Source organism: Elaeis guineensis, chromosome 6, assembly GCF_000442705.2.
Source record: "Elaeis guineensis isolate ETL-2024a chromosome 6, EG11, whole genome shotgun sequence".
In the NCBI taxonomy this organism is placed as follows: Eukaryota; Viridiplantae; Streptophyta; class Magnoliopsida; order Arecales; family Arecaceae; genus Elaeis; species Elaeis guineensis.
In genome coordinates this window covers 25,229,703-25,252,108 of record NC_025998.2, presented here as the reverse complement: position 1 = coordinate 25,252,108, position 22,406 = coordinate 25,229,703, and the positions used below count along the sequence as shown (strand labels likewise).

The window sequence follows — 22,406 nt, the reverse complement described above, 5'->3', positions numbered from 1 at the left end:
TCAGTGTTAAATGACTCCCAATTACATCAATGACATGATGTTCTCATCATTTTTTTTCTTTTAGTAGATCATACATGAGAACATTTTAGAAATAAATGAATAAATTAGTAATCTCATGAACAAAGCAAAGGATGCCAAGTGGCTGGGCTGAGTTGGTAAATCAGCCAGGCTTCTACAAATCCTAGTTATAAATAAATAAACAAACAAAATAGAGAACAGAAAAATTAACTTCCTCAACTCGCTCAAAAGACTGTCCTGCCCTATGCAAGGATTACAACATCAGATGCAGCATTCACATGTACATACATATAAAGAAATAAATGAACCAGCATCATGTAGATACAACACTAGGATCACACAAAACTTAATGGGATCGTCCATTATTGGCTGACCTGTTTTCCTAAATTTATCTGCCTAAAGTTCTACAATCAGTGCCATGCAGATGCTGAGATCAGGTTCCTATTCTTCCAACCCAATAACATTGCACCATCTTTCTCCACCAATGTATACTTATCAGAGTAACATCCCAGCAGATTCTTTATCACCGAATTCACATAAGAGCTTAGTGGGAAAGGCTTGAATCCTGCCATGGTCAGTCTGGATCTCCACTTCCCAAGCAGCTCATGTCTCTCCACCCTCTCCTCCCCTTCGCATGCAATGATATTAACTATGTCCTTTGCCAGGCAGTGCTGCTCCACATTTATCCTCTCTTTGCTATCCCTTGGCAGCGTCACATCAATTGATTCGAACATTGCAGAGTAGTAATCCAATGTCTCCATGCATCTCGTCAAGAATGGGGTTGTGTTGGTGTTGGACTCCTGCTCCACCAAAGTAGTCACTTTTGGTGACAACCCCTTCACCATCCTCAGCAACCCATCCCTGGGGTTGTTCACGTCAACGCTTTCATCGGGGGTGTGGTGGAGCTGAAGAGTAAAATTCACCGCAAGTGCTTCACCTGGTCGAATGTCTAGCATCTCTCTGGTGACCTGTGGTCCATAGACAGAAAGACTATGGAACTCCAAAGGGATGTTGAACTTCTTGGACATATCAGACAACATCTTCCCAACAAGCTGTAAACCATCTCCTCGGGCATATTCTGACACCGGATCATCGATCCCCGTGATCCGAACATGTGGAGGACCCCCAGGCCTAGCAGCTAATGCCTGTATTAGAGTGATCCACTGAGTCCCTTGAGCAATTTGAAAGTCTATAATGTGGATTCTGTCCTCATTCCTCAGTGCTTCAGCAATTGCTCCATTGGCTGCCATGTAACCAAATTTGAAGTAAGGGCAGATATCATATAAGATTCGCATGTAAGAAAGAAGTTCCTTGCTTTCTGGCTTCTGGCACCTCAAGGCACGGTAGATGTTGGTGCCAGAAGACTCCTTCCTTGCCACCAGGCCTTCTACCATGTAAGCACCCAGACGCTGGATAGGTTCTCCAACAATGGAGACAAGAGCACGGGCTTCTTGGACTAGCATTTCAAATTCATTTATCTTGTCCTCAGACAAAGCTTCGGCACACCTTATCAACATCTGTTTCACGTCACTCTCTGAAAATTCCTTCATCTCTCTCAGACGTTTCTCAGGATGGACTTCATGACTTGCTTTTGGAAATCTACCAGAAGTGGACTGGGGCCGGATGAGAGCAGGTGGTTCCATTTGAGACTCATGGCTCCAGGTCCTTGATCGCTGCTTTGTGAACTGAAGCTGTTTGTTTTCGTCAGACTCCACATTTGTACTAGTTGTTGCATCATCAGTATCAGGGGCCATAAGAACAGACTCAATTTTTTGTAGAGCACGCCTCATGCTTTGCTTGGAAACTGCATAAAATGAATTAGATGGTACCTGGATACTCTCTGCAGGATGAATGTGGGTTTGCTTGAATGAGCTGTTGGTTTCTAGTGGTGAGTACTGAGAAGGGCTAACTCCTGAGATGGTCTCTGTGGAGCTATACTGCTCCTGGCTGCTGCTTAGTATAGACAAAGTATCGCAATCGAACTGGCTGGAAAGAGGAGAATTGGGTGAGTTTCCTAGACCAAGTTTAATGGAACCCAATGCCCATTCACTGTGTGCTAGAGTTCTTGGAGAAGGGAATTCAGAGGACGCATCTGCACCAGTCAATCCACATCTGAAAAGCTGATGCGAGTCCATGCTAGAAGGATGGGCATCAGTTATTCATGAGATTTCTGCATGGAAGAATGAAAACAGATTCATTAGCTAATAAAGTGATAGAAGATGATCAAAAATCATGCTTATTAGTGCAAAGTGCAAGTCAACAAGTACAAGGAAAAAAATAATTGGAAAAAAAAAAAAAAGATATATGATTTGTTCCAGCCAAATGTATTACTCAGCCATGGAATTTAGACAGTTACAAAGCTGACAACGACCATACATGCATGCATGTATATATACCATATTGATCTAATTTCTGCAATTTAGGGATGCATGGATTCTGCCAAGCATACTTATGTGACATCTCACACATGGGTGTTTGCTGGCCTAGAAGGGGCTCAGGGAGAGAAACATCAAGCATCATGGAGAACTTGAATCCTGCAATCTTTTCATGATACTAGGTTTGCCTTTTAGATGGAATCTGATATTTTCAGTATATTGAAATTGTCTTCTAGATCCTGCTACTCCTCCCTTCCTCCAAATTCTCTCCCCAGCAGATCACAACTATCACAAGATTAGCATGGATCTGTGAAGCTGATCACAAACCACGTACAGAAATGGTAATACTAACTCTAACCACTCACATGTAGCACAGCTGCAGAAAGATTTATTCATAAGTCTATAAGATCAGAGCATTAATAACAGCAATGAGTTTAGTAGTGACTGACAATCTGGAACTAAGAGAAACAGATAGAGAAGCTGAGTGGAACAAACTATTTCATACTTTGAAGGCCCACCTGGCAATATAATATCTAGATATGCATGGTTATCTGATACCTCAGAGTGCACTATAAAGTTAATTCCTCGAAAATGTGGGCAGCCAATAGAGCTGATAAGTGGCAATGCACATCCATATGCTTAAAACTGATTCCACAAAATTGCTTGAGGATAACAAGCTTTTCACTTACAGTGTAAAATCACATGTTGAGCATATATGCGAATGAGGACTAAATGTAAATTCATCTTATGCTGAGATCATCCTTACACATAAAAGTTTTAGTAAGCACAAAAAATTTTAGGTTTACTTAGTAATATCATCTTTTCTGCAAATATTCTATTTAGAATAAATTTTGTAGCTTTCTAGGTGAGACAGTTGAAATAATTTTCTAGGAAACCAGGTTGCAGATTCCATTATGGGTATCCTAGTAGCTGCAGTAGGACAATTACAGCATATTTTTCTATTTTATGATAAACCGAGTGCATGGAATCACATGAAGGTATGTCTTTGTAAACTTGACAGTCAATATCTCACTTATAAAAGTCAAAAGGAAAACACTGTCATTCAATCTGTTATGCGACATTTCCGACGCAAACTCTAAGGAAACTTACCTTATCAGCATGCTAAAGAAGAACATGGAAAACACTCATTCAATTGAAGAAATAAATCACCAATGAAAATGGACATGCATCTTAAATTTCAAGTGAGTAGATTATAAACAGCACATCGAGATGCTATGAAGCAAATCAAGGGTCTGATCTACCATGCCAAACTCTGAAAATTAACAACAACAAACAAGCATATTAGCAGAACAGTTTCTAGCATGTTGTATTCAATTTAAAACGTTTAATATACTTCATCATTAATTTCATAATCAGAATGCAGTGTCTATCATACCATCTAGCATAATCTAAATATTTCTTTCTTTTCTTAAGTTTGATTTTTTTCAAGATGTGCATAACCTAATAAAATGATGCAAGTATATCATAATACTCTGATGTAAGAAAAAAATGTCTTTCTCCTTATGAACACACAACTAGTCTCCATACTCCACATAAGTAACTCATTACATGTCAATGAAGGGTCTCCTCAATCCAGCTGTCTGACTGAATAGGATGCACTCATTCCATCCATTTCTCAATTTCTCTTTCCGTCGTTTTTCTTCTCCATTCTCTCAGCATTTTTCTCTTTTAAGTTCTATCCTTTCCGACCACTGAAACCAAAACTTCTGCCATTTTGCCCCCTTTATCTTCTATCTTGTTCTTTTGTCTTTCCTTTGTTGCTCATGATTATTTTTTCCTTCTTACACCTCAAATCGACAATAATATTGTGTCGATTTTGATTAAATGTAGATACTAAAATAATCAATTTTAAGTAACTCTAGGAATATGTATAAGACGAAGGGTCTGTTTGGACATCTGGCTCAAGGTGGCACCCACTGGTGACAATTAATCCCTATTTTTTTCAGGATAACTAATTCCTCCTGGAAAATGATTAGTCTTACCCCTCAAAAGGAGGGATTACTTGTCACTTGGCTTCCCAATCTCTTCAAAGCGCCCTGCATCCTCTGTGTTTTTAAAAAAAGATCTCCCCAGCATGAAAACAGCCCCTAAACATATGTACAGTGGGCTATCTCTTAACCATTAATACATCATGTCCTTGATCAGCATTTATATATCTGCTACAATCTAACAGTGTAGGAGTTTTGGTTCAGTCCGTAAACAACTCCTAGCTTACCTCTGTTTGGGTTCCAAAAGTCCCATCTGATGCTTAAATATTCCAACATAACTAGTAATAATGATATTGCCCCAGTAAATGCAGATCGCCCTACCGCACCAACAAAACTTCTCCCACTTTTTCTAGCTTGCAAAATAAATGACTTAACTGTTGTGGATAAAATTCCTTTGCCACACTTCACATAATGCACTGCAAATCATTATTCTTGCTCCTTCAAGTAAATTAGATCAGGCAGGCTTTCAAATTTTTCATATATAATAACAGCTAAAACATTATGATCAGAAATTAACTTTAAACTTGTCAATTTAATAGAATAATATCTTATGACACTAAAACAGCCCGAAAACATAAACAATCTTAAGATGTCCAAAATCCAACTTGCTCCAGAATCAGATAAGAGTCTCTGTGTTCAATTTTCAGAAGCTTTGCTTGGTATTCAGCAGTACCATCACAGGCACAGAGCAAAGAACAGATAAACATGGATCTGCTTATGCATCAAATGGAGATGGTGGTATTCAGACAACGGTACCAATACATGCAGATGAATTACATGAACTATGCATACACAACAGGTAAAGGTTCCCGTGTTTAAGAACAACCATGACTATTTTAACGTTAAAATTCATTATAAAATTGACCGACAACACAATAGCTGACTTCCTTTTTGCTCAGTCATCTTTCCAGTACCATGTAATAAAACCAAACAATTAGAGAAACAGAGAATTTTGATGGATTTAAGTACAAGCAGCTAAACAATCAACACAAAACAAGAAGTAATATGCATACATACATATCTAGACATTCTTTTTCTAACTGCCAATTATCTTTCTTGTGATAACTAGAAATTTGATCCTAATCCCAAATAACTCGTAAGATGTTGGACTGGAACTCAAGAAAAAGTCAAATAATAGCACACATATTGACATATTGTTCCCACACATATTTCTTCTCTTTTTCCCTTCATCTGCAACCCTTAGAATCAAAATATTTATAAATTTCATAATTTTGAGCGTAGAAGACAATAAGTATATAGATAAAATGATAGATAGATAGATAACTAAATAAGTAACTAAAACTATCATCTCAAATAACTCCGACGCTTCCTACCGCAAAAAAGTAGAGATCTTTCCCCTCCAGATAAAACGTTTCCGCACCATCAAAATTCTATAGAAACTCCATCGACAAGCAATTCTAGTCCAAACCCTAAGTCCATCACGCAAAAAGAACCCTTTCCTTAAGTCGCCATCAAATTCGAGCAAAATAGCAAAATCCGCATATTACTTCAAATTTAACCACGAACTCCCCCGCCCCCCACAAAACAAAAAGAAATGAGTGGAAAAAAGGGAAAAGACCGATCTGAGAATGAAAATTGCTCAAAAAAATCCATCAGAATTGCATGAATTCTCACCTGTAAGCCCTCGAAATTGATCCAAACTCTTGACTCTCTTCTTCTCAATCCTCTCTCTACGCATATGCTTCTTTTTTCCTTCTCCCAGAATTACAGCTCAAAAATTTCCGAGCTGCGGCTTTATAAGGACCCCATGGAGCGAGCGGACGCCTAACGGCGTCACTCGCAGGCGCCGCACGGGTCAGCGTTCCCGCGTGTTGACAGGCCTCGACCTAACGGCACCGTGACTGCCAGCCTGCCGACCATCCAACCCGTGCGTACGCGCCACGCGGCAACCAAACTGCAGCCGTCCGATCGGCCCCCCCCGGCGCTCCCGTTATCCACGCATGCAATGTAGCGGGGTCCAGCCCCGTGGTCTATCGAGAACCCGCACGTGACCTGTCGCGCGCGCTCACGACACGCATGACGCCTGGTAGACGTTGCTTTGACACGCGGGAAGGCGACGCCTCCTCCAACTTTGCAGACTTTGACCTGACGTGGTAGCTCTGTAGCCAACTCCATACCGTCGGATCTCGATCGGACAGACCGTAATCCCGAGTATTAGCGCGGTCGGATTTGACCGTGTAGACCCTGTCTGGGCCGTCCGTTCGGTGGATCCTCGATGGATAAGCTCGTGACGTCGACGTGGTTCGGTGGGCTTCACCCAAGAGGACGGCAAGTGGGAACACGCAAGAGTACCTATCGGCTTCTGGAAGGACGCAATATTTTATTATTATTATTTTTTTTTAAAAAAAAGGACGCAACATGGATGCTTTCTTTTTTTATTTTTCTTTTTAACTTTTTTTATACAATATATTCTTGTTCTCTCCTGGGTGTTTTATTTGTGGGTTACAAGACGAAATGTCGTTTTAAAAAGCATGTGACCTCTCAACTTGGATTGCTATCGTTTTATATTAAAAGTTAACAAGTTGGTAAGAACGCTCATTTGCTAGTCGAATAAAAAAAATAGAAATGGAGTAGATATTTATAATAAAAAAATATAAAGGTTTAAGGTTGATGGTGGTGACAGTAGGAAAGTGAGCCACCGTGCATGGAGATACTGAGATTTGGTTTAAGAGCCCTGTACCAGTTACTTAAACTTCATACGAGTTATAAGCAATTGAAGGGTTGCTGAGTTTCATGAAAAACTAGAATTTCGTAACTACGGTTTCTGCATCTCATTTGATTTCTTTTACTTAAGAATATTCATACTGATATTAATTTTGTCAACATCAATTTTGATGATGATATGAAAGGAATAAAGATCAAATTGGTGGTGCATGCAGATTTTATCTTTGATAATTTCAGTGCAGTTTTTGTTGCAGCAAGAAGCTGTCATGGGAAGCACATCATATTGGAACGCAATTTTAAAATAGTCGTATCTTGGATTAAGGTAGTGGGATTTTGATGAGGATCTATTTATCCATTATTGCTAGACATTTGGAGATTAAAATTGAGTACTACATCTTATGTAGCCAAACATGCATCCAGAGACACTAACAAAGTATCTGATTCCATGGTTTTATTTTTTTCTGCTGATCGTAGTGGTTCCAAGTTGTGAAAAACCTGCCGGATTATCTTCGAGACCCTTTGGTGGCTGATGCGAGTGGGTGCATCTTCAATGGCTGTGTGAGACAGTCAATACAACAATAAAAAACTCATATGCCACCTACCTTTACATCAACGTGGTCTTTGGACTCCAAAATCTCAATAGATCGAATTGATCATAGTTTGAACTAATTATTTTTTTCTTTTGATATCTTTATTAACATTCTAATTAATTTATTGCTTGGTACATGTCATACATTTAACCTCTACCTCACGTGAAGGACAAATCAAGTAGTAAATACTACTCTCCTTTTTATGAAAAGTGATTTTATATTTTTGTTAAAGATGGATTGAAGAACTTTATCTTGGATGACAATGAAATTGTTAAGCCTCTTATGAAGGTTGTCATGTATTATTATTGGTAATGACATAATTTTCATAAGCACGTGAATTTCTTTAGTGCCCAACATGTTGCTTAATTGATCAGTCATATGGAAATTGCCATCAGAAGTAAACTGAAAGAATTGGATTTGGAAGTTGAAGCCTTGTCAAGCATCAAAAGTACTCAACGAAAGCAAAATCTGCAACCAATATTTCTCACTAAGAGAATGGCTAGTCACTAAGGATAAAGCTTTAGGTGTATAATTATTAGCAAGGAGGATCTCTATTCCTGTGTTAGTACAATATCTTTATCCTCACCTTATGTGATATTACATATCTTGTGTCTGAAAATGATACCTTACCACCAAACTCTGAGTGGCGTTGAATTTGATGGCTAGTCATGATCTTTATAATGGCGACAAGTTTAGAGACCAAACATTTTGGAGTTTGACATATAAGAATGACAGTCTAGATATTACTGCAGCAATGGAATTCTGCAAGACCACTTAAATTTTTTATCTTACTTTCAATAGCATTGATTATAGGAAAAGTTTGGAGAAGCAAAGCAAGTTATGGAACCCATAATTAGTTGGGTGTAAAACCTCGACACAGCAATTTTAGATGCCCTAATTCCCCATCCATGAATAATGTATGATGATCTCTCAAAGAAATAAAAAAATGGATAATATATGATGGGTGGATATATCATATTGCAACAACATAGGAAAAAGGGCGTTGAAAGGTGTGACGCAGCCCGCGGATCCCACCGGTCCCTTGTCTTCCTCTTTTTTTTTTTTTTTAACAAAAAAAAAGTTACCCTTTGTACTACCCAAAAAAAACCTTTTTTATTGCTTTACGTAATAACAAAAATACCGGGTTGGGAGGTGACCAGCAAGCTTCCTTGATTTGCTTCCTCTTTTCTTTTACCTGTGCAAGACAACAATTAATGTCCTTCCATCCCTGCATCACATATATATGGAGCTAAGGTATTTGGGTACTGGAATATTTCCTTGATGGTAAGCTTGGTAACCATGGGCGTTGTTGGAGAAACCAGCTGGAAAGAAAATGTCAAGCTTGCAAATTAATAGCCGTTCAGCAAGAAATATTATGGTGGCCTTGTTTGAGAAAGCGCAAGAAATGAAGTAGGAGACTGCCAATAAGTTTCCCAGAAGTTTGCCGAGAATCTCCAAAAAGTGTTATTCCAGGATAAATGGATCATGGTTTTCACAAATTATCACGCAATTTCATTGTAAACTAAATGAGTGCAGGTTCCAAACAGGATGCGCTGTTTGTACTTTAGAGTGCTGTATGGATATTCATCGAGCAAGATAATCTTACCTATAATATGTGATATAACTAGAGATGAAACTGATATATATAATATCCGTCTGGATCTTCATATCTGAATTAATTTGGATATAGATAGAATTTTGAGGATTCAATTAATATTTATATTCGTATTCGTAAAAAAAAATAGATATGGATATGAATAAACAGCTATCCAATCCGTATCCGAATTTTTGAAGCTATTTGTAACTTTATATAATTTTATATAATATTTATTTTAAAAAATATATATATATAGTCATATAAACATGCTATTAAGTTGATTTATGATCTATTTACTAATATCTTTTATTATGTAGTTATAAAGTTTAATTATCCAATCTACATCCATAATTATATCCATATTTTCGATATTCAAATTGTATGTGTATCCGTTTAAAATAAATATGGATATAAATTTTTACATCTGAATAATATCTATATCTATATTTATATTCGTCAGATAAAATAAAAATGGATATGAATTATTGATATTTGATTTGATTTTAGTCCTAGATACGATGTTGATGATAACCATTCGTTTTCTGATGGTGATGATAGATGCTGCCCAGTAGCTATGGTATGCACCACGTAGTAGGTCCAACTAAATTCCACTCGAGTGTTAGTTTTTAAATAAATACACACTTACCTAGGACAAGCACTCCATGATAGCCTATTCGATCATATGAGAAGGTCTGGTGACTCTGGAGGGAATCAGCTCCCTCCCCCCCACTTTGCTCGCCCTCGTATTCCCTCCCAGAGGCCCCAACCGCATTCTAGTGCTAATGTGTCGGGTCGACTTTGGGACCTTGCCACCAGTGCGAACATCCTTCCCCTAAGCTTCTCAGATTTTTGCGATGCTAATACTCTCCATCATTCTCATCTTTTTGACAATTCCTCTTTCAGATCTGCACCTGAGCCAAAAATTCTAGATAAAGCTCCAAAGTTCATCCGGATACCTCGTCCGGGCATAGATGGTCATTGGTACGTAGCTACATTCTTACACCATCTCCATTGATAACATGGTTAAGGCTGCTCACCAACTGCCTTCTCACCTTCGATCTCAGGCCTCTACGGTTGGATTCATTAAATCTGATAGTCATATCTTCAGTCAGCAAGTTCGTTACGACAAATCTTTTGTTCGACGGAATGGCGATTCGGCTAATCACCATTCCTCTGTGCAGTCGACGTCTGCGCCGCTCAGTATACCCGATCAACATCTTTCAAATCCCATTCCTCCTCCTACTTTCATCCTTTGGCCTTTAAAATGGAGTGCTGTTTCCACTGCGGGGCCATAGACCATCTCAAATCTGAGTGCCGCAATCCTTTGCGGTGCTTCCACTGCAAAAAATTTGGTCACCCCTTCAAGTATTGTAAGGCATTCTCCACATTCAAATTGAAAACTCCTCCACCAAAAGCCTCACCCATAGCTAGTCAAGAACCCCCTGTCCCAGTCATGGAAAGGATAGAGCGCCCACAGAGTGGTCTCACCACCAAAACCTTCCTAGACTTCATCTCAGAAATGGCCGACACATCATCTTACCTGACTCACGCGGCCTTCGTCAAGGCGTTTGGCTAGAATATCAAAATCGATGATGTATCCATCACCCTCTGTCGAAAAGCTCGAGTTTGTAGCTCCTGGTCAGCCAAAAAACTCCCCTCGGGTAATACCTTCTTCATCTCCTATCCTTCCTTTGAGGTTGTTCAAAGCCTTGCTTCCTTGGGGCATATTTGTGGTGATGGCTTCACCCTTCTTGTTGCGCCCTGAGATCAGACGGTTGATGGAGTTCCTCATCAGTTACGTTTTAAGGTATCTACAAGTTTATTTGACCTCCCTCTTGTTTGCTGGAATGTGAATGTCGTAGCTAGCATCATCTCTAGTTTTGGTGTTCCCCTTCGAGCTAGTCACTTAACTATCTATATGGAGGATTTGACCAGCTTCGATCGCTACTTCCTGTCTGCAAGCCTTGAGTCCATCTCTGTCTTTATCGAGGTCATCGTTGGAGCTTTTTGGTACCGTGTCTGACTTGTCGTTAACTTCTCTATACCCTTCAACACTTTCCTAAATCAATCTTCTTCCAGCAGCAATGATCCCACGGACCTTGGCAACTTTGAGTGGGAATTCTGATTCGGATCGGCATATCGTTCTCATCCTCGAGGTCTTAATCATCGTCGAGGTAGTTCCTCTAGTGGTAACTCGTCGGACAGGCATCACTCCCCTGCCAACTCGCAGCCTACCTATTGGGGTGTTCTCTCTCTCCCAGAGCATCCCAACAGTCTTTTTTCTTATTTTTGGTTGTTCTCTGACCTCCTGTTCAATCAGATTAGCCGAAACCCTACTATCTATATCCCTCAGGACCTGCTCAAGCTTGCCTTATCCTTCCTATGTGCCGTGCCTACCCCCCCAGCTCAAGATTCAAATTCAAAATTTCTCTAGGTTAGTTCGTCTGATGAGGAGTCTGAACCCCCTATCCATTCTCCTAGCCTTAGCTTGCCTATAGGTCCCAATATGTTGCCAGATCACTGCATCCCTATAGGCCCAACGATCACCCGTTTGCCCCCCAACCACCAATTTCAGTTGCTCAAGCCTTTGTCTCCATTCTAAGGGGTCTGATTGTTGACAAGTCCCCATCACCAAGGCTGGTCTCTCATAAGCGCAATGCCCGTATTCGCTCCAAAAAACTTAAGTCCATAGGTATTGAAGACTCTTTGCTTTCTATTGATGATCTCCTCTATATTAACTTGCTCATGGCTGGATATATTTCTAGACTCACCAAACAGTATGTCCTCCTCCTTCCTAATGATGATCAGGCTTCGTTCATTAAGCGCTTGAAGTCCCTCGAGCAAGAGTACTGCTCCTTCCCTCCTACACCTGGTGGAGCATTTGCATATGCATGAGAAGTATCTCGCCCTAGAGTTTTGCATTATTTTGGTTAGGGTTACCAATAGATAACTTTTGGCATCATTTTATATTTTGGACAGTTACTACTGCCTCCAGACTGCTTATCGTATCTGTCAATCTAGCCTCATATTAGCTGTTTTGTGTGTGGGTTGTCATATGGTCCACTCATTTGCTCTACCCCCGGTTCTCCTTCTGTATGTCTTCTACCATGCTCTTATGGATACCTCCTTTTGCTATCTATGGGATTATCCTTTCTAATTTGTTGGGTTTGCTCAGAATCAATGTCACTACTTTTTTGGAATGTACGTGGCCTAGGCTTGCCATATAAAAAACGTATAGCCAAGGAGCTTATTAAGAAAGGCAACAGCATGATTGTTTGCCTTCAAGAAACCAAGCTGAGCCACCTCTCTCCCCCAATCCTCCAATCTATTTGTGGATCGAAATACGATGGATATCTCACACTAGAGGCAACAGGATCCGTCGGGGATCTTTTAACAACATGGGATTCTAACAAAATTGAGGAGAAACCATGCCACCAAGGATAGTATTTGCTAAGTACTGAATTTAGTTTTAGAAGATTTAATGCTAGGGTCATTATCACCAACATTTATGGCCCACACGCCCAACCTGGTCGGGTGGATTTTTTCGGTGAGCTTAAAGACCTTGCTCGCTCTATATAACTGCCCTAGGCCCTGACCGAAGATTCAATGCCATCCAATTCCAAGCCGAGAGAGTGGACACCTTGGAAAGTCATCAGTCATTTCAAGTATTTAATGAATTTATCTTCTCTCTTAGCTTGATTGAGCTTCAGTTACCTTCACGCAAGTTCACCTGGTCCAATTTCAGAGAGCAGCCCTGTTTGGCCAAACTTGATAGATGTTTGGTGTCCCTTGCTTGGTGCAGCCAGTTTCCTACTTTCTTTCTCTCTCCACTCCCTCGGATTACCTTCGATCACATTCCACTCCTCCTCTCAACCAGGCCTTTGTTCTCCAGACAAGGTCCCCTTACGAAGCCATTTAGATTTGAAAATCTCTGGTTCCTCTACGATGGGTTTGACAATCTGATCCAAAAATGATGGTCTGAAGCCTCATCCTCCGTCAATAATGTAGCAAATTTGATTCTCAAATTTCGATATCTGTGATCCAATTTAAGAAATTAAAGTAAATCTTCAGTCGGGAACATCCTAGCCAACAAAGACATCATTTCAGGTCCCATTATTGCTTTCGATGAGTTGGAAGAGCAATGTGGCCTTACTGCTAATGAGCATGTCTCAAGAACAAAACTTAAGATTAAGCTCGACTCTTTCCTCAAACAAGAAGAGATAATGTGGATGCAACATTCTCACTCCAAATGGATTTATGAAGGTGACAGGAATACCAAGTTTTTCCACATCTCTACCTCAAACCACTTGAGAAAGAAACCTGATCATCGAGATTTATCATACTGGCTAAATGCTCCAAACACAGCCAGACATTGTGTAGGCATTTCTATCTTACTATCAATCATTCCTCGAAACCCCGAGAATAAAACGAGCTGATATAGATTGGTTGAGGATATATCCCGATCCCCAACCTGATTTGGCATCTTTAGACTCCCCTTTCTCCATTGAAGAAATTAAATCAGCAGTGTTCAGCTTAGTAAAAAATAAATCGCCCAGTCTAGATGGGTTCCAATTGTCCTTCTACTAGAAATATTGGGAGTATTTTGGCCAAGACATCTGTAGGTTATTTTTTGTATTCTATGCCAGTGAGTGTGACCTCCATAGGATCAATTATTCTTATATCTTATTGATCCTCAAGAAAGCCAACAATCCTACGATTCACGATTATAGGTCGATTTGTATAGAGAATGGGATGGTTAAGATCATCTCTAAGGTGTTGTCAAACTGGCTTCAGGGTAAAATGGCTAAACTGGTGTTTGATTGTCAATCTGTATTCATCAAAGGGTGCTTAATCTTTGAGAATTAAATCTCTGAACAAATCTCAGTCATAAGACACTCTAAAATTCTAGCCATTCTCTACAAGATTGATTTTGAAAAAGTATTTGATTGCATCTCATGGGATTTTTGCTTGACCTTGTGTATCACAGGGGCTTTGGGGTCAGATGGATTGGTTGGATCTGAACCCTTCTTTCAATCTCCAAATCAGCTCTAGTTATAAATAATTCAGTGGGCAATTGGTTTAAAAACTGACGAGGGCTTAAACATGGAAATCCTCTTTCACCTTTGCTCTTCATCTTGGTTACGGATGTTTTCACCAATATCCTAAAGATTGTTCAGCAGCAGCAGTTATTAGATTGCAATGGTCCTTGTGGATTGGATGGCTTTTCTCAATGCCTTCAATTTATGGATGATACATTGATCTTCACTCGTGCCTCGAAATCTGACATCAATTGACTTAAGCTGATCTTATATTGTTTCAAATTGTCATCGGATCTCAATATTAACTTTCACAAAACTCAGCTTTTCAGTATCAACCTCAGCGTTGATTTAACTTCTACAATGGCCTTCATGCTTGGCTGCAAGATAGCGTCCTTTCCCTCGGTATTTGGGCATCCCACTCCATTACTCTAAGCTTACCAAAGGTGATTGGTCCTTCCTCATTGATAAAACCTCCAAGAAGCTTAGTGGTTGGAAGCAACAAACTCTCTCTTTGGCAGATAGCCTCATACTACTTAATTCTATTCTGGATGCTATTCCAGTGTTCTGGATATCGGTCATAAAAATTCCATCATCTATTATTTAGGTAATAAATCAAAAGTGTAGAATTTGTTTTTAAAATAGCTTACCATCGCACAGCTCCATCAAGCATTTAGTAAACTGGAATCAAACCTGTTGACTTAGATTGTATGGAGGTCTTGGAATCAAGAACCTTCTCACTCTCAATTAGGCTTTTCTCTTAAAGTGGTGGTGGAGATTTCCCAGGTTCTCCCAGAAATCTTGGTGCATTTTTATTAGGCATGGTTATTACTCACGAAGGCCCCTACTTCGCCCATTTCACCGCCTGCTTCAAACTACTTCTTCCTTCTGGAGGAAGGTGTTTCGACTCCTTTCTTCATTTGTAGGATGGTTCTCACTGTCAGTGGGCAATAGCCACTTAATCAGGTTCTGGTCGGATCATTGGATCAATGACTGTGCGTTATACTCTTTACTTCCCCATCTCTACTTCTTTGCAACAAAGCACAACTACTCACTTTCGAATTCTTGCAACAACCAATTCTACTGATTTCTTTCAGAAGCCCCATGAACTCTCACGCACACAGAGAACTCCAGGCTCTCTCTTCACTTCTATAGAATTTTACACTCTCATCAGAACTTAATACATAGCATTGGAAGTGGAGTTCTAGTGGTGTTTTCAGTGTTTGTTCCTGTTATAAGTTTTCACTTCACGATAAAGTGATCTCCCCTCTGGGAAAATGATTCTGAAACCTCCTAATTCTAGAGAAAGCCAAATTATTCTTCTGGTTAGCTTATTATGATAAAGTTTTAATCAGGGAGAATCTCAAGAAAGAGGTGTCTCGTCCTCGAAAAATTATCCATTGTGTAATGAAAGCAGTGAAACCCTGAATCATCTAATGCTGCAGTGTTCTTTTTCTACAACCTACTGGCATAATTTTTTCTCTCCGTTCAGCGTTCCTGATCTGCCACTATCATTCTCGAAGGTTTTGACTTTATGATGTCACTCTACCCAAGTCAGAGCAATGTCTCCTACCCTAGACTGCCTACTTATCACCTCGGTGTGGAGCCTCTAAAAGGAACAGAACTCCAGAGTTTTCAGATTTTGCACTCACATGCCATATGTTGTAGTCCGAAAAGTTGCCCTTGTCTTTCTTGAATGGCTAGTGGATGATCCTCACCCTAATGTTACTCTCATGTATTCTCAGTTATCCCAATTATTCCAGGTGTCGAGATAACATATCCCTATGATAGGTTTCGGCCATCTGGGGCCATAAAGTTTCATGGATTCTTCGCTTCCATGGAGCTCCCTGACTGGAGTCTCGATAATAGATAGACGGACAATATATTATCTAGGCGGAGAAGTATGGGTGGGTTTTTCTATAATGTTCTATATTTGAATGTTTCTTCATAATTATCTCCTCGCTCAGCTCAATATTATTATCTGTCTTTAAGGTGTAATGTTGTTCTGGATGTGGTTTCTGCCTATCCCTATATTCTCGTGACCTTGTATTAAATCGGTCTTCACATATACAACTCTCTTTTTACAATTTCTAACATATATCTAGCTGGTGGAAGTATCTTACTTCCTCAAAAAAAAAAAAAAAAAAAAAAAAAAAAAGATAGCCTATCTGGTCATTGAAACATCCAATGCCAGAAAATCCACATGTTTTTATCAGTGAAATACTACCAGCTCGATTAGACAAAAAAGAATTACTTACCATGACAAAAGGAAACAATGAGGAAAAAAAAAAAAAGAAGAAACAAAAAGGGAAAAAAGAAAGGAGGATGGACAAAAAGAAAAAAATAAAAGATCAAAGGGAAAAAGATCACTGAGGAGGAAAGAGAAGGGTTATATCCTTCTTTTTTATTATATATATATATATATATATATATATATATATATATATATATATATATATATATATATATATATATATATATATATATATATATATATATATATATATCTTGCAGATGTTAGCTACTTTTCGACCAAATAGCTATTGCAATTACTAGTGTAGCATGGTCCCGCTTTTCATACATACATTGGTGTTGTCTTCCTATGCTCAGGGGTACATCTTAATGTGTGTGTGTGTGTATATATATATATATATATATCTTGCAGATGTTAGCTACTTTTCGACCAAATAGCTATTGCAATTACTAGTGTAGCATGGTTCCGCTTTTCATACATACATTGGTGTTGTCTTCCTATGCTCAGGGGTACATCTTAATGTTTACTATATACTCATATAACTGGTTCAGTTGGAACATTTGGGCAGCAATGCTTAGCATCAGTTTCCTTTTAATAGATATCCACAGTTTTGGGATATAGTTTTATAATGTCGTCATTCGTTCTAGCCTACTGATACTGTGGCAATAGTTCTATTATCTGATACTCTATAAAATTAGCCAAGAAGACATCGGCTCCTACATGCTTGTCAAGGGTTCAAATTCATATTCTATAATTCATCCTCAGGAGTGCATCTTTTCTTCAAAGCTTATTGCTATACTTCTTTGGTACTTTTTTCAGCATATATCTGCTTTGTTAGGCTGCTGCTTACTTCTTCAAGAAATAAAATTTTGGAAGTATACTCTTACAAATACTTGGATGCCTCAATGGTGCTATACTCTATTTAATTCGAGGTTACTTCGATACTGTTTCCAGATTATACATGATGTTATGTTCCATGTTCACATCAATACACTCATTATTATGAGTTCTGTTGCTGGCAACTAAGCTATCTTCATTATCTTCAGTGTTGTCCATTCTATCCACTCAACTTATCAATGGATTATAGCAGCTAGTTATTACAGTATAGGTTATCAACAATACAGATCTTCTCTTCTTTTTGGATAGTGCTCTGCTGTTTATATTTATACACAATTCTTTTTGGATGGTTAGCTACACTACTCATATTCATACATAGGTTTTTTTGAAGTACCTATGCTCTTTACTTTTCGCCCCGGAATACTTTATATACAATTTTTCAATATTTCAGATTCTACCATCTCTTATATTCCTTTGTCTTGCTTTAAGCTTGGTGTTTTTTTTTTTTTTTTTTGATATAAGCAGACGGTCACATTACTCCCGCGTAGGAGCGGCTCATGAAATCAATGTACAAATGGTCCTGTGGATCCGACGGGCATGGATCACCTTATCTCCAGACCCAGTCCCCAGGCTTGATTTATTGGCTACATCCGCCAGACCTTTTTGTAAATAACTTTGACAGTTTCTATATTCAATAAACGGTCCATGCTAAAACAACTTGCACAGTTAACGGGTGAGGTGTACAATCTAAGATGAGGACGACCCCACACCCCCCCCTCCCCCACAACGAAACATGGCATCCTCGGTTGCACGCCTCGCAGTTTATTCTCCTAACCGCACTTTTTAAAGTCTCCGAAGGCGACAAGGGCAAGGTCACCTGGTCACGTGATATGTGGCTGGAAACGGAGGGCAATGACGACTTTGCCTTGGTGGAGGATGTCGGCATGGAAATGGCGTCACGTGGAATAATATATTACCGTTGGTGTAAGCCACTTTAGCCTTTATTCCGTTCTCTAGCTAGCGCCCACCAGCAAGTGAATTTGGCCTTGTTCTCGCTGACGCACGCGTCAATTGTTCATGTGAAATCGGACCGGCTGTCAAGGAATTGATAAGCTTCCTTTTTCTGTTCTTCAAGAAAAGACACTAGAGAATCATGAGGGAGTGCACTGACAATAAAAGAAAAGAAATGACCTCTAGATTTTTTATCTTAAAATATAGCTACCTAAAGTTGATAGATTAATGCCCAACACTTTGTCTGGTGAAGGAGATTAATTTTGGATAGGGATTGCAATTGGATATTGGATAGATTAAAAGTTTATCGATTTAAATTTGATCTATTTATTAAGTAGATAAAAAATCTAAAATCATACTTAACTATTTTATTAAATACATAATTCAAACCGACTTATAACAAATTTATTGGACCATCGCTTATAAAGGAATATATTGTAATGATCGAAGACTTCATTCAAAAAGGACAGACAGAAAGTATTACTTGAGTTTTTTAATTTTATATAAGTATTTAAGATCTTTTTAGTAAATAATCAATATCGGACTAAATACATATCTGCATAGATCTCTACATATTTCATCCATTTAAGTCCTAACATCCTCACGAGACTAAAGATCCAAATCCATATATCTATTCTTAAACATCATAATTGGCTAGTGGTTAGTCTGAATGAATTCGTATTGCAGTATCTCCTAATCCACATCGATAATGGGCTAAATCGACTCTGATGCCATTTATAATAACTTAGGATCTCATCCAAAAAGACTAACTAAAAGGTATTATTTGAATTTTTGATATTGTATAAGTATCCAAGATCTTTCCAGCAAATAATTGATGTGGGACTAAATAAACACTAGCAATTGTCCTCACACATGTTATTTCATGAGATAAGTCTTTTTTTTTTCATATTTGGTTAAAAGGACAAGCAAAGAAAATAAGTGAATGTAGGGTTTAAAGTAGATTGGATACCAATATATTTATATTTGTATTCATATTTTGGAACAAAGAGAGATAGAAATACAATATGAATTTAATATTAAATAAATCTATATTTATTTTGAACACACACACACACACACACACACACACACACACACATATATATATATATATATATATATATATATATATATATATATATATATATATATATATATATAAGCAAATATTACTTATATCTATATGTTTTCTATTCTAATACACATATGATTCAAATATTATGCAAATATAATTCAAATTTTTAGCAAAATTTAATAATAAAATCATAGAGAATAGAAAAAAAATTAACTATGCATATCATACGTGACACAATTAACTAAGGATCAGAGCTATAGTTATCAAATCCACACAAAGACTTACTTGATTATGGGTTCCGATTACTAATCCAGTCGGATGTGTAGGTGGATGTCTGGCCAGGACACCACCTCCCAGAACCTTTTCGATATCGCACAATGCAGCAGGAAGAAAGAAGAAATAAAATAGAAAATAATCAAAATACGTGAACCAGCCAAAAAAAGACTCACCTCCATGGGGCATGCAAACTTTACTATGAGAAAAGAGAAATATTACAAGAGGAGATCTCACTCTCAACCCTCGTACATCCAATTTCTCCCTCACAGGAAGTTCTTCCTCACAAAAACTCTCTTTAGGAAGACCTTCTGAACTCCTGAAGCGATCGCTGTCCGCTGTCTAGGAGCCCTGCTTTTTCTCCTCTCAGCATCTCTCTACCTCTCTCTCTTTGCGTGGGTTCTGTTCTCTGGGTTCTTCACAAATCAAAGCCGCACACGAGACCGCACCACCACTAATTACGTCTGTTCCTTAATTAGAGCCTTTTAAAGGCTTAAAAAACAAGTTAGAACATGAGTAGGACTCCTAACAAGGCTCAGAAAACTTCTGGAACTGTTGGATCTCGACAGCAAACTCCCCACACCGTCCGATCATGCACCGGTCCATGAAATAGTCCGTGGACCGCAAGAAATGCTCGTGAAATGCTGTGCGGTCCACGGTGGACCGTGGGAAACCTAGGGGAAACGCCCCCTCGATCCATAGATCCTTTTGTGCACCGCCTGGTCCATGGTGGACTAGGCTACGGGTTCCCGCGCGGATGCGCGTGGGCCTGGCCGTGCCCGCGCATGGGCCTGGGGCCCGCTCTTCTCACTGGTGCCTGGGCCTGGGCTGCGCCCTGTCGCACCCAGCCCGCATGCTGCAGCGCCTGAGCCATGAGCGGCAGTGCCACCATCGCTCCGACGGCCCGCTGCCAGTCCTCTATCACTCCAGACTTCGTGCCAGCTTCGATCGATCGTATCTCGATCATTCGGACTCCATTTGAGATGATCTTGAACTCGTTGGACTCTATTTTTCATCGTGAACCTCACTGTGGGCTTAATGTGGATCAAATTTTGAGGTATCAAATTCTAACAATTTCTATCTCGACTCGATATTCGATCTCCTCCTAACTCTGAGAGCTTCTGAATCTCCTCACCCCCATGCCCTGAGGCAATCACCTGCTAATTATGGATGGACAAACATGGGAGTCGAGCCAGGCTGCTCGATCCCATCTCCATCGTATACTGTGCTCCTCCTAATCTGAGATCTGTTCGGAGCATCATCCTACAGCAATAGAAATCTCACCTTGCGATATTATCTTTCATCCTTTTGAGTCTCGTGTCTCGTGCCCGATCTACCTCCACTTGGAGCTTTACCTCGCTTTGGGGTCCTCCTGATTTTGGAAGCTCCACCTCGCATTGAACTTCCCACTAGGTAATAGTGTCCTCTCATCTTCCTCTTCCCCTCCAAAATAATTCTATCGCTGCATAGCACCTTCAGAATTCTTCCACCAGCTAACATCTTATAGCCTCTTGAATCCAGTCTACTCAGTGAGATAAGATTCCGTCTGAAATCGGATATGTATCAGATCTCTCTCAATCTCCTTACTGCACCATTATGTGTCCTCCAGCTGACCATCCCGATGCCTCTGATCGCACAGCTTGATCCATCCGGTAGATAAACAGTATCCTCACTGTTCCTCAGAGAGTTAAACTGCTCCTTTCTACAACATACATGATAGGTGCATGTAGAATCTAAAATTTACTATTGAGAAGAAGTAGATATCTTGTCAGATATCTCAAAGACATCTCTTTCTAAATCACTACTGACCGTCGCTACAGCAGCCATCATTCGATTCCTGAGTTGAGGGCAATCTCTGACTAGATGCCCCAACTCGTCACATCGGTAATATTTGATCTTGCTTAAGTCCCTCATCCTGGACTTGGACCACCCTCGTTGCGATCTTTTGTCGCTCCGTCTACCGCCTCCTACTCCTTCAAAAATCATCAAAGCTGAGCTGCCACCACCTGAGCTCGAAGCTGGATTCTCCCTCCTGAGAACCTCATTCTGGAGAATCACCGTAGTGACCTCGTCTATCTTGATGGTGCTCTTCTCCACTAGAAGAGCAATCACCAAGGACTCATATGAAGAAAGAAGCGATGCTAGCAAAACCAGTGCCCTGGTCTTCTCCTCAACATTCTCACCAATGCTGAGGAGGTCGGTGAGGATCTTCTGAAAGTAGTTGAGATGCTCCAGCACATTGTCCCTCAGTCATCCGCAGCTGATAGAACTGCCTCTAGAGGAAAAGAGTGTTGGTGAGAGATTTCGCCATGTATAACTCTTCGAGCTTCGCTACAGCACCGTCGGAGAAGTCTCGCCAAACACATGGATCACCACCTCATTCTCTAGGTACATGGGAATGGTACTCACCACCTGCATCTGGAGCCGTCTCTAATCCTGCACCTCTATGGTGGTCGGCTTCTCCTTGCATAAGAGAGCATTGATCAACCCTTGCTGGATGAGCACATCCTTCACCCCTGCCTGTTATAAAAAGAAATTGCTCTTTCTATCAAACTTGTTGATCTTCATCTTGATTGATCCTGTCTTTTTTATCTTCAGTCTTGCTCACCACCGCTACAATCTGCGTCCTTCTATCACCTTACTCTG

General features: G+C 39.6%; 1 protein-coding gene across 1 annotated transcript; it reads right to left on the bottom strand.

The window, feature by feature from the left end:
* Nucleotides 1–209: 209 nt before the first annotated feature.
* LOC105046940 (chitin-inducible gibberellin-responsive protein 1) lies at nucleotides 210–6,164 on the bottom strand. Its single transcript, XM_010925694.4, has 2 exons — nucleotides 6,038–6,164; nucleotides 210–2,188 (listed from the first exon to the last, which is right to left on the bottom strand). Exon 2 carries the CDS (start codon nucleotides 2,151–2,153, stop codon nucleotides 429–431), a length of 1,725 nt encoding a protein of 574 aa, XP_010923996.1. The 5' UTR covers nucleotides 2,154–2,188; nucleotides 6,038–6,164; the 3' UTR covers nucleotides 210–428.
* Nucleotides 6,165–22,406: the final 16,242 nt, after the last annotated feature.